Here is a 20,726-nt window from a genome sequence, read left to right as displayed (position 1 = left end):
TGCATTAAGGAGATAGGAGGACTTAATGAAGAAGAAAAGACCGGGAGTTCTATATGAGGATCTTGTCCTTGTTCACTGCATTGGAAGTCTTCATTTATCTCCTGAGCTCTGGAGCACATTGCCAATCACTAGCAGAGCAGAGATTAATTATGTTAAGTTTCATAAATTGATAAAAAGTTTTCAGTTCCCAGAAGATTCTGAAAGTGTCAGTTGAGGGACGTGTTTATAAAGGGGTATGTAATAACAGGATATGATGACTACCAAATTGAGTCAAACTTGGCTGCCTATTATGTGTTTATTATTTGTTTATTTTTAAAGTTATGAGGGTATTTCCTGTAATTTTAATGTTAGGGATGTATATTCTGTATTTTTAATATTATGTTTGTACTTCCTGTAACCCACCTTTGTGGCTTTGGCTGAGTTGTGCAGTCTATAAAATTTTAAATAAGTAAATAAATTTAGTGCTGAGTGATATACAGTTTGCAAGATTATACTGGAATACAATATTACTGCATCAGCACAGAATTTACACTGCTGTAAGTAGAAGTTTTCAAAGTGTTTGATACCCAGATAATTCTTTGAAACAATGTGGAAAACATTTTCAGGATTATTCATTAGTATAAACTCCTTTACCACCCAACTTGTGGTGTCTTTACAGTATTAATGCAGAATAACTTCAATGTGATCAAAATTTGATGTGGAAAATTATCACTAAATAAAGGTTTCCATTCCAGTTTGCTATTAAATGACACAGAGCCCTATGTCTCTCTGAGCTTCTCCTGAACCAGCTTTATTGGCCAATGGCAACCAGCTGCCAGCCAAATGGAGAGCCTATATCAGGGCCGACGTGTCCATTAGGCAAAACTAGGTTGTCACCTATGGTGCCAACCGGTTGGGGGCAACGCACTGAAGAACAGTCATGTGGTGCCATGAGCGTTCCACTTGCAGCAAAGAGGAGTACACATTTGTCAGGCCATGAGTCCTGAGAAGCACAACGAAGCAGGTAGGAGGCGGTGACCGGGCCGGGGGGGGGGGGGGGGGGGGGGAACACGGCGCAACCAGGGCGGGTGCAAGACAGAAGATTCGTCTAGGGCGCCTACTACCCTTGCACCAGCCCTGGCCTGTATTAAAGGTTTATTAGGGTCAGTGATATGATTAATGACTTTTGAGGAATAAAAGACTGGAAAATACTGGAAGGTCCATATTCAGCTGCCATGTAGCTGAGCTAGTTAGCCAGATAAACTTATCCGGCCAACTAGCACCATATATTCAGCGGTGCCATTAATATTGACCTCTGAAAGCAATCTTTGAATAAAGACTCCTCTTCACCATGAACCAAAGAAGGGGGCTATATTTTCACTATGCTAATACCGCTACATTCTGGTATGCATAATGTTAATGCTCCACCATTGATGGCAAATCCTAGATCCATATGGATCATCTCGTTTGATGAGTTCACAGGTCTGATTCTATGGATCCTTAAGGCTTTTGCAAACTTGGCTTTCCATTCCTCTATGTATTTCCTTTGTTTACACGTAGGTTTCCTGTTTTCAAACTGTATTTTGGTGATGTTAAAGCTTCTCACCACATTGGTTTCTTTTTTCTTTTTTTTTTAATTTTTTTATTTATAAGATTTTACAATTAACAATTCAAGTAATAATATTTCTTGAATCCTTAGACAGGTATACATCATCAAGGTTCTTTTAACCAATTATACATTTTCCAACATTTTTACCAAGAAGAAAACAAAATACTTAATATGTTTTAAACCACATACACCATATAATTTACAGTCTACAGAATACCTGTTATTTAGCCCACTAACTGGGTCCAAAGTACACAATTCCAATTAACTAGTAATCAACATTTATTTCTCTGCTAATCCGGGGATAAAATCTGAATGAGAGTTGACTTCTCAACCCCAGAACTATATTATGTGGGCCTAGGGGTGGAGCTATTGGTGGGTTGCATTCTATTCTCCATAAACTGAACTACTTGCTCCGGCTGTAAGAATACATAGGTATCACCTTCATGTTTTTATCACGCACGTACAGGGGGGTATTTCAGTATAAAGTACATTCCCATTTGAAGGATTTGGGGTTTTAATTGAAGAAATTGTTTTCTACGTTTTTGACTTGTTGGTGCTAAATCAGGAAAAAGCTGTACTTTACATCCCATAAATTCTTTAGTTCTATTTGCAAAGAATTTTTTAAAGATCCATTCTCTGTCACATTCTAACATAAGTGTAACAATCAGTGTGGAAGACTGAACTACATCTGAATCTGAATGCTCAAGAAATTCTGTGACATTTAAGGATTTCTCCTGACTCGGTTACCACATTGGTTTCTAATCTATGTCATTATCCCATAATATTTTTTTTTTTAATTCTTTATTTATTCATTTTTATAATACAATGTATCATAAAGTGTAAAGGAAACATGTTACTTTACATTAACATGAAATCATATCACAACTATAATTCAATACCCAAAAATTAAATTTCTAATGTAGTAACCAAATCTCATTTTATATATGGTTGAGGAGGACAACTTTCAAGGAGTACATTAGGAAATAATACCTCATAAATTTAATAGGACTTAACCTGAAATGGGGGCTGTTTCTCCTTTATTCCCCTGAAAATACAGTGCTCCCTGAGGGGGTGTGAGAATCTAAATATAGCCTTAGCTGTTCTGGGGAAAAAAAAATGAAAGTATTTGCTTCTTTTTTTATAATGCATTTGCAAGGATATCTAAGCAGGAAAGTAGCCCCTAAGGAAATCACATCCTGCCTCATACTCAAGAAGTCTTTCCGTCGTTCCTGGGTTATCTTAGAAATATCCGGAAACATTCGAACCTTCTTGCCATGAAACAGTGTGTTTAAATTCTTGAAATATGCAATCATTAACCTACTAACATCTTGTTCCATTATTAAGGAAACTAATAAGGTCGAAAAATCTATGATCTCAATGGCAGAAGATTCAAGAAAGTCTGTGAGGTTCTGCAAGTCCATGGGGGGTACTGCCTGTTGATTTGAACGGTTCTGTAATAGGAAATATGCTTTATTTATTAAAGGAAATTGATTTTCAGGTAATAAGAGAACCTCGGCAAAATATCTTTTTAAAGTAGAAATAGGCATTTCCCCCATGACTCTAGGAAAATTAATAAGTCTTAGATTTAGACGACGATTCCAGTTTTCCAACAGTTCTAGTCTTCTAGAGAGGGCCGCTCTATCTTGGATGGTAGCCATATTAAATTCTTTAATTTTTGAAATTTCAGTGTCTACTTTTCCCACCGTAGTCTGAAGCTGTATCAAGGTATTATCCTGAACCAGAATTTTAGTATTGATTTGAGAAGCAAAAGTATCCAATTTAGCATTACAGTCTCGTACCGCCAGTGTTAACCCCGCAGAGAGTTCCCATAAATTTTCAAGGGTAACGACCATTGGCCTTATCAGGGGTTCAGGTGTCCTAGTTGTTGTGAGGGTCGATTCGGAGATTGCAGGTGGCATTGCAGATTCAGCTTGGGCTGAAATCTCTCCCCTCGCTGAATTTTCTCCACTTCCTGATTCTTCGAAGCTCTCCGTCGCTTCTCCCAGCACTCCTTCAGCTGTGACCTCATCGGTCCGCGTCGGTTGCTGAGCGTCCGGGGTCGAAGTTCCTCTGGCTGCCGGTGGACGTATGTCGGGGGGGGCTGAGGGAAACCTCGGTCCCAGGTGAAATCGCCTCTCCTCCCGGCGTTTTCACAGCGGGATTCGCCGCCTCGATTTGTACAGCTCCCTGGGCGAGGAAGGACGTTATTAGAGCTTGCTCTGTAAGCTGGGTAGGTATAGAGGGAAAAACCCTCACCTTACCCTTTCTTTTCGGAGGCATTGTTAGGAAATTGAATACAAGTTAGAGCAGCTCTCTTCCGTGCACCCGATCAGGACACCATCTATCCCATAATATTTATAAATTTGTTCATAGTTTATTATTTCACATGTTGAGGATTAATTTTGTTAGTAATGGCTGTACTATACTGTTTAACCCAGTTGGTGTCTACATTTTTATTATTTTTTTGCCCATTTTGTATTTAATTAAACATTGATTTAGAAGAAGCTTTTGTAGATATGTATTTTCTTGGTTTAGATGCTTCAAGGAGCGATTGTGAGGTGGGTTTTTTTTTAAAATTATTCATTTATCAATAATCTCACTAAAAGGGTTTTTATGGAAATGGAATTCTTGTACATTTGTTCCAGATACATATTATGGTTTATTTTGATCATGTCATACTTTTTGACCATTTGGGTCCAGGTGTTCCAAAGATGGTGACACTGCTGACATTCAGTTTTGGAGTTGTTGGGGGTTTTTTTTTAGCAGACACAAGATGTGTCCGTAAGAAGTGTTTACAACTTGGACACATCTCTGTCACTTGATCTTGAACAAAACAAGACCCATATTGATTTCATGGATGTAAATTTAAAAAAGACATATGGGTGAAATTTTTCATTATGCATTGATACTGCTTCCAAAAGAAGTTTTTTTAATTTATTCTTTTTAAAGTAATTCCCCTGAAATTGGTATATATGCCAAAACATGGCCAGGTCAGAACTTATATTTTAACTCATTCAAAATTTCAATTTCAGTATATTGATGGTATATTCACTTATGTACCTTGCTTTTATTTTATGATTTATGTGATCCTTGTCCCAAAACTGTGTCCCTTGGGCCTTTATATTAAAGCTACTGGCACTGAATAAGAATCCTGGACCTTTAAGAATTGGTAATGTCACCAGTGACACCTTGTGGGCTTAAAGGATGAGACTTGCAGTGGGTAACTTTTTTCCCCTCTGCTGACTGTTTGCAGTGAGTCGTTTTGCACTAACTGCTGGTATAGAATCAAGTTGATCAACTTTTTCCCTATGGAAGGAGTGCATTCAACACTCTACTCCTAGGCCAATAGCCATCTATTCTTAGAAGCTCCAAGGAGGGATATGGAGTTACAGGAAAGTAAAATTTGAATTTCGTGGTGTATTTATTTATGAGCATAAACTCTACTTGATTTTCCATAACATTAATTTTAAGTGTGAAGAGATTTAATTGTCACTGAGATGTGATGCTTCTTGTTGTGGACTTTACATTGTAAAGCCTGAGGCTTGGAGTATAAGTAATCTCAGTTGTGTTTTCAAATGAATGGTGAAATGGAACGACTACTACGTGCATTGGACTGAACTCATTTCCAGGGTTTGAATTTGAATAAGCTGAAGGTTCCCAGCTACTCTGGGTTTGTTAGAAGAAGTCAGTAACTCCTGGGTTACTTTTGTAAGCCATAATATTAATAGGGTTGTCCAGTGCACAACTAGTTCTACAAAGAACCCAGTAACCATGAAGAGATTTGGAACTCGCCCACTAGATTCAGATCACATGTATGAAAGGTTTTAAGTGATGGCCTTTTAGCTAATTAAATATTGTTATGGAGTTTACATTCCATCTAGAGCAAGGGTCCCCAAACTATGTTCCATGGGCCGAATCTGGATCATGGAGCTCATTATTCCAGCCCATAGTTGGGTTTCACTTTTTTACAGTTTGAACAAAAATCCCCACTTAAAAAACCCCTGTGGAAGGAAGCAAGTCCCTCCTTCCTTCTCTGACTCTTGTACAATAACTAGCCAATCCCAGGAGGCATGAGAGGAGCCCCAGGGAAGAGGAGGAGCCTAGGAAAGGCCAATACTGCTGTCTTTTGTTTTTTGAACTGCTAAGGTAAGTAGGTTGCTTTTTGTTACATTTTTCTGTAATTTATAAAAAGCTTATGAGAAAACAGCCAGAATAGTCTGAGTCTGTTCTCTGGCCAGTCACCGACTGCTCATGCTGCTACAGTCCTCCACTGCTTTAGATAAGAACAAGTCTTATCATTGAGCGTTCAACATCCAAGATGTCAAGCTGAAGGAGGGAAGATTTGGATGAAACAGATGTCCCTCTTCTTAAGTTATTAAGTATGGATCTGATCTAAGAGGTATCGGAGGATGATTGAAGAGCTGTTCTAGATCCATAAACCAGACTCATCTGGGCCAAACTGTAGCTATAAGGATCACAAGGGCCCAGACCTTCAGTACATTTTGCACTGTTTATTTATTTTATTTAAAATTATTGACAGCATACTCCCACGATTGTGGCAGTTTACAAAATTAAAACATACATAAATTATAAACACATATGTAACCCTGGAATTGTAGATATAAGGTCCCAAAGGCCATATCTCGAATGGAAAATGGTCCCTAATAGTAAACTTCTCTTTTAAGTCCAATATGTTATTAACCAGGATTCCCTGAATGGGGGGAATGATAACTTTCAAACTCCTTAACATTGCAAACATGCAAGTCCCAGTTCAACATTAGGATATACAGTAATGAATATAACTGCACCAATAAGTATTAGAGTCACTGTTAGGTGTTATTATTTGTAAGGGTTTTCGGTGGATCCCTGGACCTGTGGCAGATGACCACGCCCATGGGGGGGGGGGGGGAGTCCCGTGAGGGGCCACAGGTCAGGTTCAGCGTAGGAGACGCACACACACTAGTTCTTTTATTATACAGGATTGGTGAACCACCAGAGGTGGCAGTAGGGAGCTGGAAAGTAGCCTGGTTGGGCTTGTAGTCCCTCAGGCTCTAGAACAGCGATCCCACAATGGCTGTGCTGTAATAGAGAGAACTGATATTGTGAGTAGTAGCAGGATATGCAGAGTTCAGGATTAGAACCTCGTTGATAATGTACTCACACAGTGGTCTCTCAGTGAGGAGCACAGGAGCTGGAGTAAAGGCAGGCCCTCGAGGAGCGAGTATCTGGTTCCAGGGAATAGCTCTGAGAGATAGAGATGGTAACTCACAGATGTTATAGGCAGCAGTGTCTTCCTGGCAGAAGTGGAGTCCAAGTAGCGAGTTCAGGAACATGGGCCCTTGAGGAGCGAATACCGGTTCCAGACTGCGACCTGAAAGATAAGAAAGAGAGAGAGGCCCCTGAGGAGCGGGTACCCCAAATAGAGTAGGTCCAAAGGAGGCAGAGTTCCAAGGTACGTAGAGCGAATCGCGTCCAATAGAAAACCTTTGTTAACTCGATTAGCTAGCAATCGCGTAGGCCTTTTGTATCCTGGATGCATGATGTCATCACAGGGGGACGCACCTGAGGTTTGCACCACTGAAGATACTTGAAGCAGGGCCGCGCAGTACGCGTGCCCTAAAGCTGCTGAACAGCATGGCAGGAGGCAGTGCCCAAACCGGTCCGGGGATGCCGGAGAGGGCGGCAGGCAGATGCCGCGGCAGCCAAACATCCGTCAACTGCGGGAGGAGTCGCCAGAGAGGTAAGCCTGCGCCGGCTGGAGACTTCGATGGTCTGATAAACCCCTTCTGAAGGTTCTATTCAATGTATTCGGACATTGCCTTGTTCTCAATTGGTGAGAGAGGATAGACACGTCCTATTGTGAGTAGTAGCAGGATATGCAGAGTTCAGGAATAGAACCTCGTTGATAATGTACTCACGCAGTGGTCTCTCAGTGAGGAGCACAGGAGCTGGAGTAAATGCAGGCCTTCGAGGGGCGAGTACCTGGTTCCAGGGAATAGCTCTGAGAGATAGAGATGGTAACTCACAGATGTTATAGGCAGCGGTGTCTTCCTGGCAGAAGTGGAGTCCAAATAGCGAGTCCAGGAACATGGGCCCTCGAGGAGCGAGTACCGGTTCCAGACTGCGACCTGAAAGATAAGAAAGAGAGAGAGGTCCCCGAGGAGCGGGTACCCCAAATAGAGTAGATCCAAAGGAGGCAGAGTTGCAAGGTACAGAGAGCGAATCCCATCCGATAGGAAACCTTTGCTAACTCGATTAGCTAGCAATCGCGTAGGCCTTTTGTATCCTGGATGCATGATGTCATCACAGGGGGACGCCCCTGAGGTTCACGCCACTGAAGGTACTTGAAGCAGGGCCATGTGGTGCGTGCGACCTAAGGCAACCGAACAGCACGACGGGAGGCAGTGCCCAAGCCAGTCCGGGGACACCGGAGTGGATGGCAGGCAGACGCTGCGGCAGCCAAATGTCCGTCAACCGCGGGAGGAGTCGCCAGAGAGGTAAGGAGGGAGGAGTGGAGACGTCAGGCAGCCACAGTCGTAACATTAGACTCCAGCTGCCTCCCCATGATAAGCCCGTCATCTCTGATTCGAAGCAACTCCGACATAGCCTCTGGCAGCATGCTGTTCCAAGGACCCGTCACAGAACTTCCTGCAAACCTGGATGGCCTTTATAGGTCCCCCAGCTGGGACTTCCTGTGGCACTGGCTGATGATGTCACATCCTTCAGGGGTATATAAAGAAGCCTCTTGCAACCAGCCAGCACCTCGGCAATAGGTCTCCTGAGTAGCCTGCTCCTCAGTGTATGATGCTAGTTTGTGTCTTCTGCTTCTGTCTTCTCAGCCCTGTCTCTATGTTCCAGTCCTTGTGGTTGTGCCTTCCAGCTCCTGGTCCCTGCCCTTTGTCTATTGGCTCCTCTTGGCTGTCTTCTTGGTTTTGTTTCTGGTTCTGGACCTGACTTCTGTTTGCTTACTGCCAGCTATGACCGTGGACTATCTTCTGGATTCCGCTTGCCTACTGTCTGCCATGACCTTTGACCACCTTCTGGACCCCACTGCTTGCCGCCTGCCCTGACCTGCACTCAGATCTGGACTCTCTATTCTGCTATGTGCTGAGAATTGCCTAAGTCCTGCCGACTGTCCATACCAAGGGTTCAACTTGCGGGATCGACAGCCAGTATAGATGATGTGCTCATTGGTTCCTCCTAGGCACTTCTTCCAGTGGTCAGGTAGCTACACAGGTTCGCCCATGCAGCACATTCCGCTATTTCTTCCACAGGGGTCCATATTGCCAAAAGTAGTCCAAAAGGGCTCCCAGAGTGGCCAGAGGGCTGTCTCCCTGACAGTCGCTATGCAGTAATAAGCACACTGAAAGCTGACTTGGTTTCCAAAATACTGAGATTTTATGAATTGATAAAAATAGTCTTTATAGCTGTTTATTTCTAAATAAATTTGTGACTTCTTAAAATTTTGTTTAAAGTATAAGATGGTAAAGCCAATTGATTCAATCTTTAATCTGATGTTTCTTCCATCCCACTGGCTTAAGGCAAGTTTAAAGCTTCTCTCTCAGTGTAGGGAACTATTAAAGATGACATCCAGTTTTAGATGTCTCTTCAAATACACAGTCATTTATCTCATATCTCTTCAGTAGTTTTCTTACACTCCTCAGTCTCCTCATAGTTCCTGAATGGTACAAGCTAAATTCCTCTTCTCCCAAGATCTCCAATAGATACAAATGAAACTGGTAGGGGTTCGAGGTGACTCCTTTCCTCTCCCTTCTCTCCTCAGTATGGATGAAGGTCCTCCCTCTCCAAAGATCCCAATGATCTTGGGCTCCTCTTCAATGAAGGAAATCTCTCCCATTGATGTTAGAGCAGGAAAGAAAACCATAACTGAGTCTCTAGTTAATGGGTACTCAGAATTTAAAGAAATCAGCACCAAAAATATAAAAAAGGAATAGGGAGGGTGGAAAGAAACCCCCATATCCAAAATAAGTTTCATGTAAGACTTACACAAATAAAATTCAGGGGACAGACATGATACGTTGCCCCTGGAAAAGGAAACAAAATTCGCACCTAGAAAATTGTGTTCTGGCTTTTTATACTAGAGGAACTTTCTAAATACTCTCTCCCACATTGGGGAGCTATTATATTGTTTCATCCCACAAAAGATTTGGTTTATCCCTTAACTGGTAGAGAACCAAAGGAGTTTCTATACACATATAAAACAACACAAATCAGCATAAAAATATACATACATTTTACCCATATGTTACATGAGAAAAATAATGATTGCCCTGAAGAAAACAAAACTCCTCACTGATATAATCATAACCAATCATATATCTTCACTTTAAGATGTCAATAAATGAATACATTTCATCAGTTCATTTTTCAAAAGCTTGCTGGAAAAGCCACATCTTTAGTGCTTTTTCAAATGCCTGACATAACTGTAAGATATTAGCATTCTGGATATTAGATGATTTGGTTGAAAAGTAATCATAAAATCTGCATTCCAGTCGAGCAGAAAAGCATCTTCAGCGAATTTGAGTTTGCTGGGAAGAATGGAGCAAAAGTTTCTGGTTTTCTGTTTTGTTCTTACACATATAGGTTGATTGAACAGTCTGTTGGCTATGGATTGCTGAAGGGACTATTTGTGTGGATGAGTCTGCTGAGGCAATCTGTCAACGTTCTGGAGATTTCAGGTAGGTAGGTCGCTTGCAGTACAGCTTGATGTCTACATACCCATTTCCATATTTTTATTGCTTCTTGGAAAGTCCAAGATTTTGTACCTCCTAGTTTGTTCACATAGAACATGACGACTTGATTGTCTGTTTGGATGAGAATTCTCTTTCCTTGAAGGAGGCAAGTGAAAGTTGTTAGAGCATATCTTATTACTGTCAACTCAAGGAAATTGATTTGAAATTGTTTCTCTAGGAATGGACATGTCCCTTGAGTTTGAAAGGGGCCTATGTGGGCTCTCCAACCCTTTGTGAAGGCATCAGTTAGTAACATTTCTCGGTGAGGAGCTTGTTGCAGTGATGCTCCTTATTGTAGAATGACGTGTCCAGCCACCAACTCAATTCCTGTTTCATTTCTGTTGAAATTTGAACTTTGGATGTTAGGGGCTGAGTAACTGGTCCCATTAGAAATGAAGACTTCACTGTAAAAGATGAACGTATAGGGATGGAGTCAAGATGGCGGCATGTGAGTAGCATCTCTCGCGCTGCCCAACTTCAGCTTCAGCTTTTGTGGTGTTTCTGTGGTTGCTATGCCTCCAAAATGAAAGGGTAGAGTACGGGTGTTTCCCTCGGCCCCCCCCCCTCCCTCCGGGTCAGCATACCATCATGGAGCTTGCTACTCTCTACCCCTGGCTGGGGGATGGGGTCACTGCTGATGGATTCGGAAGAGAAGCCTTCGTCTCATCTGGGGAAATATCTTTAAGTCCCCCAGAGCAAAGGCTACCTCCAGCACATTCCTCCCTCTCTCCTCCGGACTTGGCACTCACAGCCACAGGAGCGGAACACCTGGAGCTGAAGTAGAGGGAGTTGCCTTGAAGGGTGCAGCTGGAACTATGGCATCTATGGCAGAGAGTGTGAGTTGTTCTGACAACTCTGTTATCACTCAGGCAGCTCTCCCTAGCAGAGGTGAGTCTATTTTGACCTCTAAGTTACCTACACAGTCTTTAATAGTTGCACCTTTGCTATCAGAGCGTATACCTTTACCATCCCTCCCCAAACCGGCCATAGTGACATTGGACTCTCTGTGGGAATTGGTGACTCAGCTAGGCCCTGCTTTTTAGCAATGTTCCTTACAAATTAATCAGATTTCTTCAAAATTGGACGCTCTAACCCTGGATCATAACTCCCATCTAATAGACCAAACTAACAGGATTCAAAACCTAGAGGTTGACTTGCAGTCGGTTCAGAATTTGCAAGCAACATTAGTCCAAGACCATCTGATTCTGAACAAGAAAGTTGAATTTGTTGAAAATCGTCTAAGACGTTTAAATTTAAGTTTTTTAAATTTTCCAAGGCTAGTTGGTGAACAGCCATGTGTTACTCTCCGGAAGTATATGTCTGAGATATTATATATTTCTTCAGAAAACATTCCTTTATTTAATAAAGTATATTTTCTACCTTTTTCACGAGCAAGAGAGAATGAGGCACAACACCTTTTGGATTTAGGGAACTTAACTGAATTCTTGGAATCTTCAACCACTGAGATTATTGAAAGAGCAACACTGCTGGTATCAATTATTTGTGAGCAAGTCTTAGGCTTGGTCATGCATAATTATTTCCAGTATACAGGAGTTAATTTCATGGGTCAGTTCGTTCAAATTTTTCCTGACCTGGCCAAAGCCACCCAAGAGAGGAGAAAAGGCTTCCTGTCTTTACGTCAGGAGACCCAATCTCTTGGAGCATCTTTTCCACTAAGATATCCTTGTAAATGTATTGTAAAGCTCAACAATGATTGTTACATATTTCTTGTTCCAGAACAAATTAAACTGTTTCTTGATTCTCGTAAAAGGCTGCTTCCATCCTCTTCCCTTAATGAGAGCCCTATAACTTAGGGTAAAATAGAGTAGAATACACGTTATAGCTATTTTCTTTATATTGTTTCTTATTTTGCGTGCCTCCTATGGACTCCCCCCATCTCAATTTGATTTGTAGCCTGTATATTAATAATGTGTTTCTTTCAAGAATAATTAATGCATTGGGCATCGACAGTGCTGGTGCACTCAGGCCAGGCATGACCGAGTGTGCAAACTGTGGATGTTGGGAGCAAGGAGAGGCCCGTGCTACTGCCGGTGGGCCCGATCCCACTGGTGGTGGAAGAAGCAGGAGGCCCGTGCGGCCACCAGCAGGCTCCATTCTACCAGCAGCGGAAGAACTCCATCCTCAGCATCTCCTCAAGTGCTGGCCCCATGGTAATTCAACATTCGAGGTGCTAGTACTTTCTGTATTCTTATCTTGTGATGTATGAGATGAGAATACAGGAAGTGCTAGCACCGCAAGTGTTGAATTACCGCGGGGCCAGCATGCAGGAGGAGGTGTAGAACAGCTACTCTTTCCAAAGAAGAAGATTCAGGCTGGTGGCAGCAGCAGTGGAGGAGAAATGACTCATGGACCGTGCCTGCCTGGTTTGCATGTGTGTGAGTGAATGGGAGGCTGCCTGGGATGCCTACATGTGTGTGAATGAGAGGCTGCCTGGAATGGGTGCGTGTGTGAATGGGAGGCTGCCTGGGATGCCTACATGTTTGTGAATGGGAGGCTGCCTAATATGGGGATGTATGTGTTGGTGAATGGGAGCCTGCCTGGGATGGGTGTATGTGTGTGTGAATAGGAGCCTGCCTGGGATGTGTGTGTGTGTGTGTATGTGTATGTGTGCACATGCATGCATGGGAGCTTTTCTGGGAAGGATGGGAGCCTGCCTGGCATTTGGGCGGATTTGAATGGGAGCTTGCCTGGAGTGTGTGGGTGTGAATGGGAGCTTGTCTGGGTTGTATGTGTGAGAAAGAATGGGAGCTGCCTGGCTTGTGTGTGTGTGAGTGAGAGAGAATGGGGCTGAAGTTGGATACCAAACTGCCAAGCAGCTGAAATGAAGAGGAAGGCCTGGGCTGCTGGCAGATCCCAACCAAAGAAGAGCTGGAGATGCCCGGGGGTTTGTCTGAGAAGAAGCATAGGTGTGTATGAGCTTGTATGTGTGTGCGTAAATCTAAGAAAGAGAAGAGAAAGTCTGTGCACCCCACTCCCACTAATCCATGACAATCTCAGGGTGAATAGAAATCAAACGTTCTCAGGTATGGAGAGCATGAATTTTTAAAATCCTTTCTAGTTTTATTATTCAATGTGCCTGCTATTTTGAAATATTATATTGGTGTTTGGGACATTTAAAAAAAAATTGTATGTGAGTTTTTAATTATTCAGTCTTTTATTTGCCATCTGTTTTTAGAATATTATTTTTAGCATGTCTTTACAATTATGATTATGTATTTATCTTATTTCTTGATTTTATTGTTTGATGTTTGAGGAATGGTGATGGCTCTGGCTTTTATTGTTCCACTGCATAAAGAGGCTGGCTTTTTGAGGTTTCCAGTTCAGGTTTTGCCACGTTAACGGCCGAATTTTAAATCGGTCGTTAACGTGGCATAATTGCCGGGCCCAGAAAAGGGGGCAGGCCAGGGGCGTGGTCGGGGTGGAAAGGGGCAGGGCGGAGGCTGGCGCTAATGTTATAAAATTGGTGCTTCCATGTGTGCGCACATGCACCTTTTAAAATCTACCCCTTATATTTCTACTTTATGGGTGCTGTATTCTCTATTTGGTGAGGGTCTACTTATGTTCTGCATGTGTGACTGAGGTGAGGTATTCTCCTAATAAGAAGTGTATTAGCGTTTTAGGGCTTTTGGAGGGTCAAGCTCACACACAACACACGTTATAATAGGCCTAATACCATATGGGTTCCAAGTATATTTTTACAGGATTTCTGATTAGCATCACAGCAGTGCATGTAAATATGTGATATTTTTACCTCAGAATATGGTACTTAGATATTTTTCATGTAAAACGTTAGTATAAATGCACAACTCTTTACTGTGTGTGTGGAGCTGGCCAAGGGGGGGGGGGGGGGGGGTGGGGGGGCATTGTGTAAGGCTATAAGGTTCATCTAGGGCACCTAATACCCGGGGGGGGGGGGGGGGGGGGGGGCAGATGGTATCACTGAAGGGAGCTGGGATTTTTTTTGGGGGGGGGGGGGCCCGAGACAATGAATGAACAAGGGGTGGGGCAGCACAGTACTTGTTTGCATAGGGCACTCGAGCCTCTGCGCCTTTTAGGACCTGATGCTCCAGAGGTTCCACAGAGCACAGTCTCCGTTTCTTCGACACATGGCAATTATGTTTACTTGACCCTGAGGACTCAGCTTTTTCCACCTACAGGGCAGATATTTTAGAGGAGCTAGTACTCAACTCTATTCCCAGCCAGGCGGACAAGGCTGTGCTTTGGGAAGAGGACCAACTGCGGCTTTTACAAGACTTACACAGTTCCTCCATTTTCCAAGGGCTGGATCTGTGTGCTCACGGGGACATCCATCCACAATTGTAACAATTGGCTTAATTGTGGTCTGGACCCAGACAACGGTAGGAGAGGTCATATCCATCTGTAATGGACATTTTCCTGCCACAAATACAGTCTTTAAATCCACTTATTGTGGCTTTTTTCTTGATAGATATGCTACTGAATAATGGGGGTTTGTATAACACTGAAAAGTGCTGTTGGCTGCCAAGGCAGCAAGGCAACTTTAAAATTAAGTTTTGACAATTTCTTAGAAAAAATATATAGAGAGAGGTACTTGTCCGTGCTAGTGCTCAGACACAAAAAGACTGAGGGGGCACGGGCACACTGCACACGTTCAGTAAAGCAAAAACTCTACTAGCTTTGAGAGAAGGGTTCTTATGGTGCTGCTGGATAATGTCACTCACATTTATGGGTAAGTCAGCCCTGTTTATCGATGGAAAACTCCGATCTAGAGAAAACAGAGAGAACTATACCTCTGAGCATACAAAGGAAGGAATAAGATTTCCTCTGATGGGCACAACTGGAAGAGGGGAGGAGCTAAAAAAAAGGAAGGATTTAGGACAGAAGCAGAACAGGTCTGGAGATACAAAAAGTAAACAGCATAAGGGCAGGTGAAAACCTGCTGTGGGCGGTTATGGTCTGGGTTCTCTCTCATAGTCCAATGCAGTAGAATAAACTGCAAATATGATAGAGGTGTTTAAAATCATGAGAGGTCTAGAATGGGTAGATGTGAATCAGTTATTTACTCTTTCGGATAATAGAAAGACTAGGGGGCACTCCATGAAGTTAGCATGTGGCACATTTAAAACTAATCTGAGAAAGTTCTTTTTTACTCAAAGCACAATTAAACTCTGGAGTTTGTTGCCAGAGGATGTGGTTAGTGCAGTTAGTGTAGCTGGGTTTAAAAAAGGATTGGAGAAGTTCTTGGAGAAGTCCATTACCTGCTATTAAGTTGACTTAGAAAATAGCCACTGCTATTACTAACAGTAACATGGAATAGACTTAGTTTTTGGGTACTTGCCAGGTTCTTATGGCCTGGATTGGCCACTGTTGGAAACAGGATGCTGGGCTTGATGGACCCTTGGTCTGACCCAGTATGGCATGTCCTTATGTACTTATGTAACTGTTTATAATAGAATACTAACATTTTTATGTGGTTAATTAAATTAGTATACAAAAGAGATTCAACAACAACCTGCTTCATTTATATATTTTTTTTTAATTAAAAAAAAATCACTTACTTGTTTGCTGCTACAGCTGTGATTGCAGCTAAAAGAGCTGTTTTTGTTATCTTTCCACCAAAAGCACCACCGACTCTTTTGACATGGCAAAAAATCCTGTTGTTAGGAACGTTAAGAACTGCAGCTATCAGGTCCTGTAAAGTCCAATTCAAAGATTATAGTTTGAAATTTTACATAATGTAATATATTTTAACTGAGGCACAATTGGCCCATGCAGATTTATTCTCAGATTGGAGATATTTCATGGGTAGCTCAGGTAACATCATAAGTCTGTGATAAGTGGAAATCAAAGATGATGGAGGACATAGTGAAGAATGAGTTGCTGTGAGGTCTCCAGTAGGGGCGGATTGTGGGAAAATAGTGGCCCAGAGGATTTTTCTCCATACTGGCCCATGGGTACCCAGTTACACATACAATATAATTTACATATATATGCACACACCCCTTAAAACATAAAAAAAAAAGCTACCCGGCACGCACATGTTATAAAATCCATGGTCCCAAATACAGAATAAAAAAAGAGACCATGAAGCATAAATAGAAATCTGCAGACAAAAAATGAAAAGGAAACTGCAACAAGACAGACACTGTATGTAGTGCAACTTGTGGGGGGAGAGACCAACAAACTAGCTCCTCTCTCTCTCACAGGCACACACTCTAACAGACATGTTCTGTCATATATGCACCTCTCTCACTCTTACATGCATGCTCTCTCTCCTGCACGCCCTCCCTCTCCTAATCACACGCATGCTCTCTTTCTCTTATTCTTTCCAGGTCCCTCCCTATCTGTTTATGTGTCTCACCACCATAGGTTGTCTGACAAAACTCTCATCGCTCTTCTCCTGACCAGAGGTAGGAAAGCCAACAGTGCTCTTCTGATCACTCTTGTCTCTAACAGACTGATAGATCAGGATGCCTCTGTCAAACTCCAAAGGCCCTGAGATGCTTGACCTTGGGATAAGGCCCCTAGTCTCATAAACTGGCATCAGTTGTGACAATTATACAATACAGAGTCTTTAACTCCATACACTTGCATAACTTGATTTCTGAAAACTATCAGGTTAGACTGAGCCTGGCCTCTGCCAGAAGAGGCAATCTGATCTTGTAATTCTTCAACTGAGGATTTCATCCTGAAAGAAGAGACCTCTGTGAAGAGACCTCTGTAGTAGCTTTGTATGAGCTATCGCCCATAAAATAAGATCCAAGGTTGAAACTATTGATCCTATAAACTGCTGTTAATCCCAGATCCTGGGCACCCTTATGCACAACAGAACTCTGATCTGAGACTGAAGCCTTAACCTTCTTTCTTCTGTAAGATATATCTTGCCTTCTCTCTTGTCAAACTGAGCCTCCAGATATTCCAAGATCTGTGAGGGACACAGCTTGCTCTTCGAGAAATTGATGACCCAACCTAGATCCTGTAAAAATTGGACCACCCTGGTGATCCATTTGTTGAAAATCTTTGTTTGACTTTGCTTGAATCAAAAAGCCATCCAGATATGGATGCTCCATCCCTTCATAACACCACCACAACTACCACCATAACTTTCAAAAAAGTGCATGGAGCAGTTTCCAGACCAAATGAAAGTTCCTAAAACTGGTAGTGACCTCCCAACACAGCAAACTGGATAAATTTTTGATGGTCTCTCTGAATTTCAAAAAGGATATAGCTGCACTGGAGAAAGTGCAGAGAAGGGAGACCAAAATGATAAGGGGCATGGAATGGCTGACCTATGAGGAAAAGCTAATGAAGTTAGGGCTGTTCAGCTGGAGAAGAGACGACTGAGGGGTGATATGATAGAAGTCTACAAAATCATGAAAGGACTTGAACAAGTTAATGTAAATTGGTTATTTACTCTCTCAAATAATAGAAGGACCAGGGGCACTCCATGAAGTTAGCAAGTAGCTCATTTAAAACTGTTATGAACCCTGCCTGCGGAGCTACTCCCCGCAAACAGGCCCTGCTCACCTCGCTTCTGCTGCCTTTTTCTGCTGAGCCTGGCGCAGCTTGTCGCCGCCGTAGTCGGGCCTTCCTTGCGGCTAGAGCTGCAGACTTTCCTGCTCCTATGGCCTGGAGGCTGCCCCTCGTGCCTGCTCTTCACTGCGGCCGGAGCCACGGATTCTATTTCCTCTTGCGGCCCAGAAGCCGCGCTTCATGCTCCTCTTCGCGGCTGGAGCCGCCCCTAACGTCCACGACCTCTTCACGGCTGGAGGCCGCAGCCCCGGTCTTGCCTGGCGGCTGGAGCCGCCTCCGGGGCCTCCTGCAGCGGCTGGAGCCGCTGCCGTCTTCGGGGCTTGCCTTCAGGCCCAGCCCTGCGTCTGCAGCATCGGTGCAGGACCGCTGTCCACGGTCCTGCACAGCCCTGCTTCCTTCATCCTAGGTGCGCGGCCGCGCCTCTCTTCAGAATTTAATGGGCCCTCGGCCGGATATGCCCTGGGCCCCTCCTATGGACTGATTTCCTGCTTGAGCCTTATAAAAGGGCTGTTCCTGCTATTCTTCGTTGCCTTGCATCGGAGTTACTTCACTCTGGAGGCTCCTGCCTGCCAGAGCTCCATCAGGTCTTCTGTCTTCTTCATGGAGCTCCTCGTCTCGTCTTGTCGTCTCGTCATGCCATGTCTTCATTGCATGAGGTCCCCGTCCACGTGTCCTGATATCTCATCCTTGGACGTCCTGCTTCGTTATGTTCCTGGTTCCTTGGTGTTCTGCTTCTGTGTCTTCAGCGCTCCTGAGCCTTCTGATCCTGTCAGGACTTGGTCCCTCGGATGACGTCTTTCCTGAGTGTGGAGTGGCCTGCAGGTGGAATTCATTCCTGTGCTCCTGAGTCGTCTTGTCCTGCCAGCCTTTGTGGAGCTTCGGATGAAATCAGCTTATTCGTCGGAGTCCCACCTCGACTGGATCCTCTCCTGTGCTTGTCCCGCTCTCCGCGTGGTCTGTGACCAGCCTCCTTGGGCTGTGTAGGGCATGCAGTGGGACAGGGTGGTCCGCGACCAGCCCATTGGGTCCGCCCATGAAGGTGGGCTGAGTAGGGCGCCCTGAGAGACAGTGCCAATGTCTTCCTGCCCAGCTTCTCGTCTCATCTGAACTTCATCAAGTTCCTCGTCTTGCCTTTGATACCGTTTGCATCAGCCCTGGTGTCATGTCTTCAACAGCCCTGGTGTCATGTCTTCAATAGCCTTGGTGTCATGTCTTCATGTCAAGGCCTCCATCTGCCCTCATCCTCAAGCCAGCCTGCTACTCCATGCCGATCCAAGCGGCAGGTCTGAAAGGGCTCGGAACAGTCGGAGGACTGTTCCCCTACCAACATCATCTTGTTGTTGGCGCTGGGAGCTTGCAGGCTTGGCAAAGGGTAAGACCGTAGTCCCGCCGTGCTGGAACATGCCGTCAACCCTCGGTTCAGTCCTGGATCCGACTGGGGTCGGGCTGAGGCCCAAGGGCACACTAAAACACCCGCTACATAACAAAAACAATTCGAAGAAAGTTCAGTGCATAGTTAAGCTCTGGAATTCATTGTCAGAGGATGTGGTTACAGCAGTTAGGGTAACTGGGTTTAAAAAAGGTTTGGATAAGTTCCTAGAGGATAAATCCATAAACTGCTATGTCCGTAATTAATAAGCAATAGTAGCTTGTGATCTATCTAATGTTTGGATACTTGCCAAGTACTTGTGACTTGTATTGGCTTCTGTTGGAAACAGGATACTGAGCTTGATGGACCCTTGGTCTGACCCAGTATGGCATATCTTATGTTCTTATGTAAAGGACTTGGACTTCCTGTTATACTCTGGGTGGTTTAGTGTGCCCATGGGCCTCAGCCCGAGCCAGACCTTCCGGACCGAGCCAAGGGTTGACGGTGGCTCCGCTAGGCTGACGGTCTACCCTCCGCCAGGCCGGCAAGCTCCCATGGCCAACATCCTAGAATGTTGGAAGGTGAATGGTCCTCCGACCATTGTACATAATTTTCTGTACTTAGGGCCAGGCACACAAGAACACTTAGACTCAGTAAACGGTATAAAGTAAATTTTATTTGACATTATAAGTATTCCTGGGAGATGCTGAATACTGGGTGCCCTTTGTCTTTCAAAACTACCAGCATCTCATTGAATACAGGAAGTGACCCTTCTTTTATAGTTAAACATACAGTATTGCCGAAACTTCTAGAATTACGTGACTGCCCAAAGACTCATTTACAGAGACACATCATGCTGTGGTCATGACAACCTATCCTCTGAACTGCCCTGACAAGTTTTTCCCCCGGTGTAGCTCATTTGCCATCACTCTCCAGATACTCCTTTTGTCCTGTAAATGATCTTGTCCAGTGAGGTTTCAACAGAATAGTGCCTGAAGTTCCCGCCGTTGGTTTCTTCTGATCTCCTTTTGATCTTCTGTGTTGTGTAAACAGATAGTAGGTCTGTGTTCTGAATAGACAGTAGGCCTGAATTCTGTTGCTGGTGTCAGGACTTTAATTAAAGCTGTAACCTTAGGGAATCTTCGTTCACCTGGCTCCTGTCAGTAGAGACAGGCATCTGTGAGACACAAGCTTGTATTTTGGTTTCGTGAGAACCAAGCTTCCTTGTATTATGAGTTAAATATTGCCATTGATGCCCACCTGGCCTTTAATTATAGGCTTTGCAGAGCATACAAGTTTCCCAGATCTTCCACATTCTTGAGTCTAAGATGGTCAGAAGGTCACTGTATTTCAACAGTGTCAGTGTGAATCAGCCAGCTGAGGATTCTGGGACTGGCTGAATGAGCCAAAGTTCTGAACCAAAGTTCTGAATTATATCACCATTCCGGGCCCTTTCGGACCTGCTGCGAGCAGCATGGAGCAG

General features: G+C 43.7%; 1 protein-coding gene across 5 annotated transcripts in view; it reads right to left on the bottom strand.

The window, feature by feature from the left end:
* The window catches only part of LOC115093864 (aldehyde oxidase-like), a 241,379-nt gene that overhangs the window by 70,278 nt on the left and 150,375 nt on the right, over positions 1–20,726 (bottom strand). For all 5 annotated transcript variants that reach the window (XR_003857428.1, XM_029606215.1, XM_029606213.1 and 2 more), the window contains exon 22: positions 15,900–16,033. Coding sequence is in view for 4 of the 5 variants with exons in the window: in XM_029606215.1 (XP_029462075.1) it covers positions 15,900–16,033 (134 nt within the window). In the remaining variant the exon portion in view is untranslated. The remainder of the gene's footprint in view (positions 1–15,899; positions 16,034–20,726) is intronic.

This window comes from Rhinatrema bivittatum, chromosome 6 (genome assembly GCF_901001135.1).
Source record: "Rhinatrema bivittatum chromosome 6, aRhiBiv1.1, whole genome shotgun sequence".
NCBI classification, from domain to species: Eukaryota; Metazoa; Chordata; class Amphibia; order Gymnophiona; family Rhinatrematidae; genus Rhinatrema; species Rhinatrema bivittatum.
This window is presented reverse-complemented; position numbering and strand designations above follow the sequence as displayed.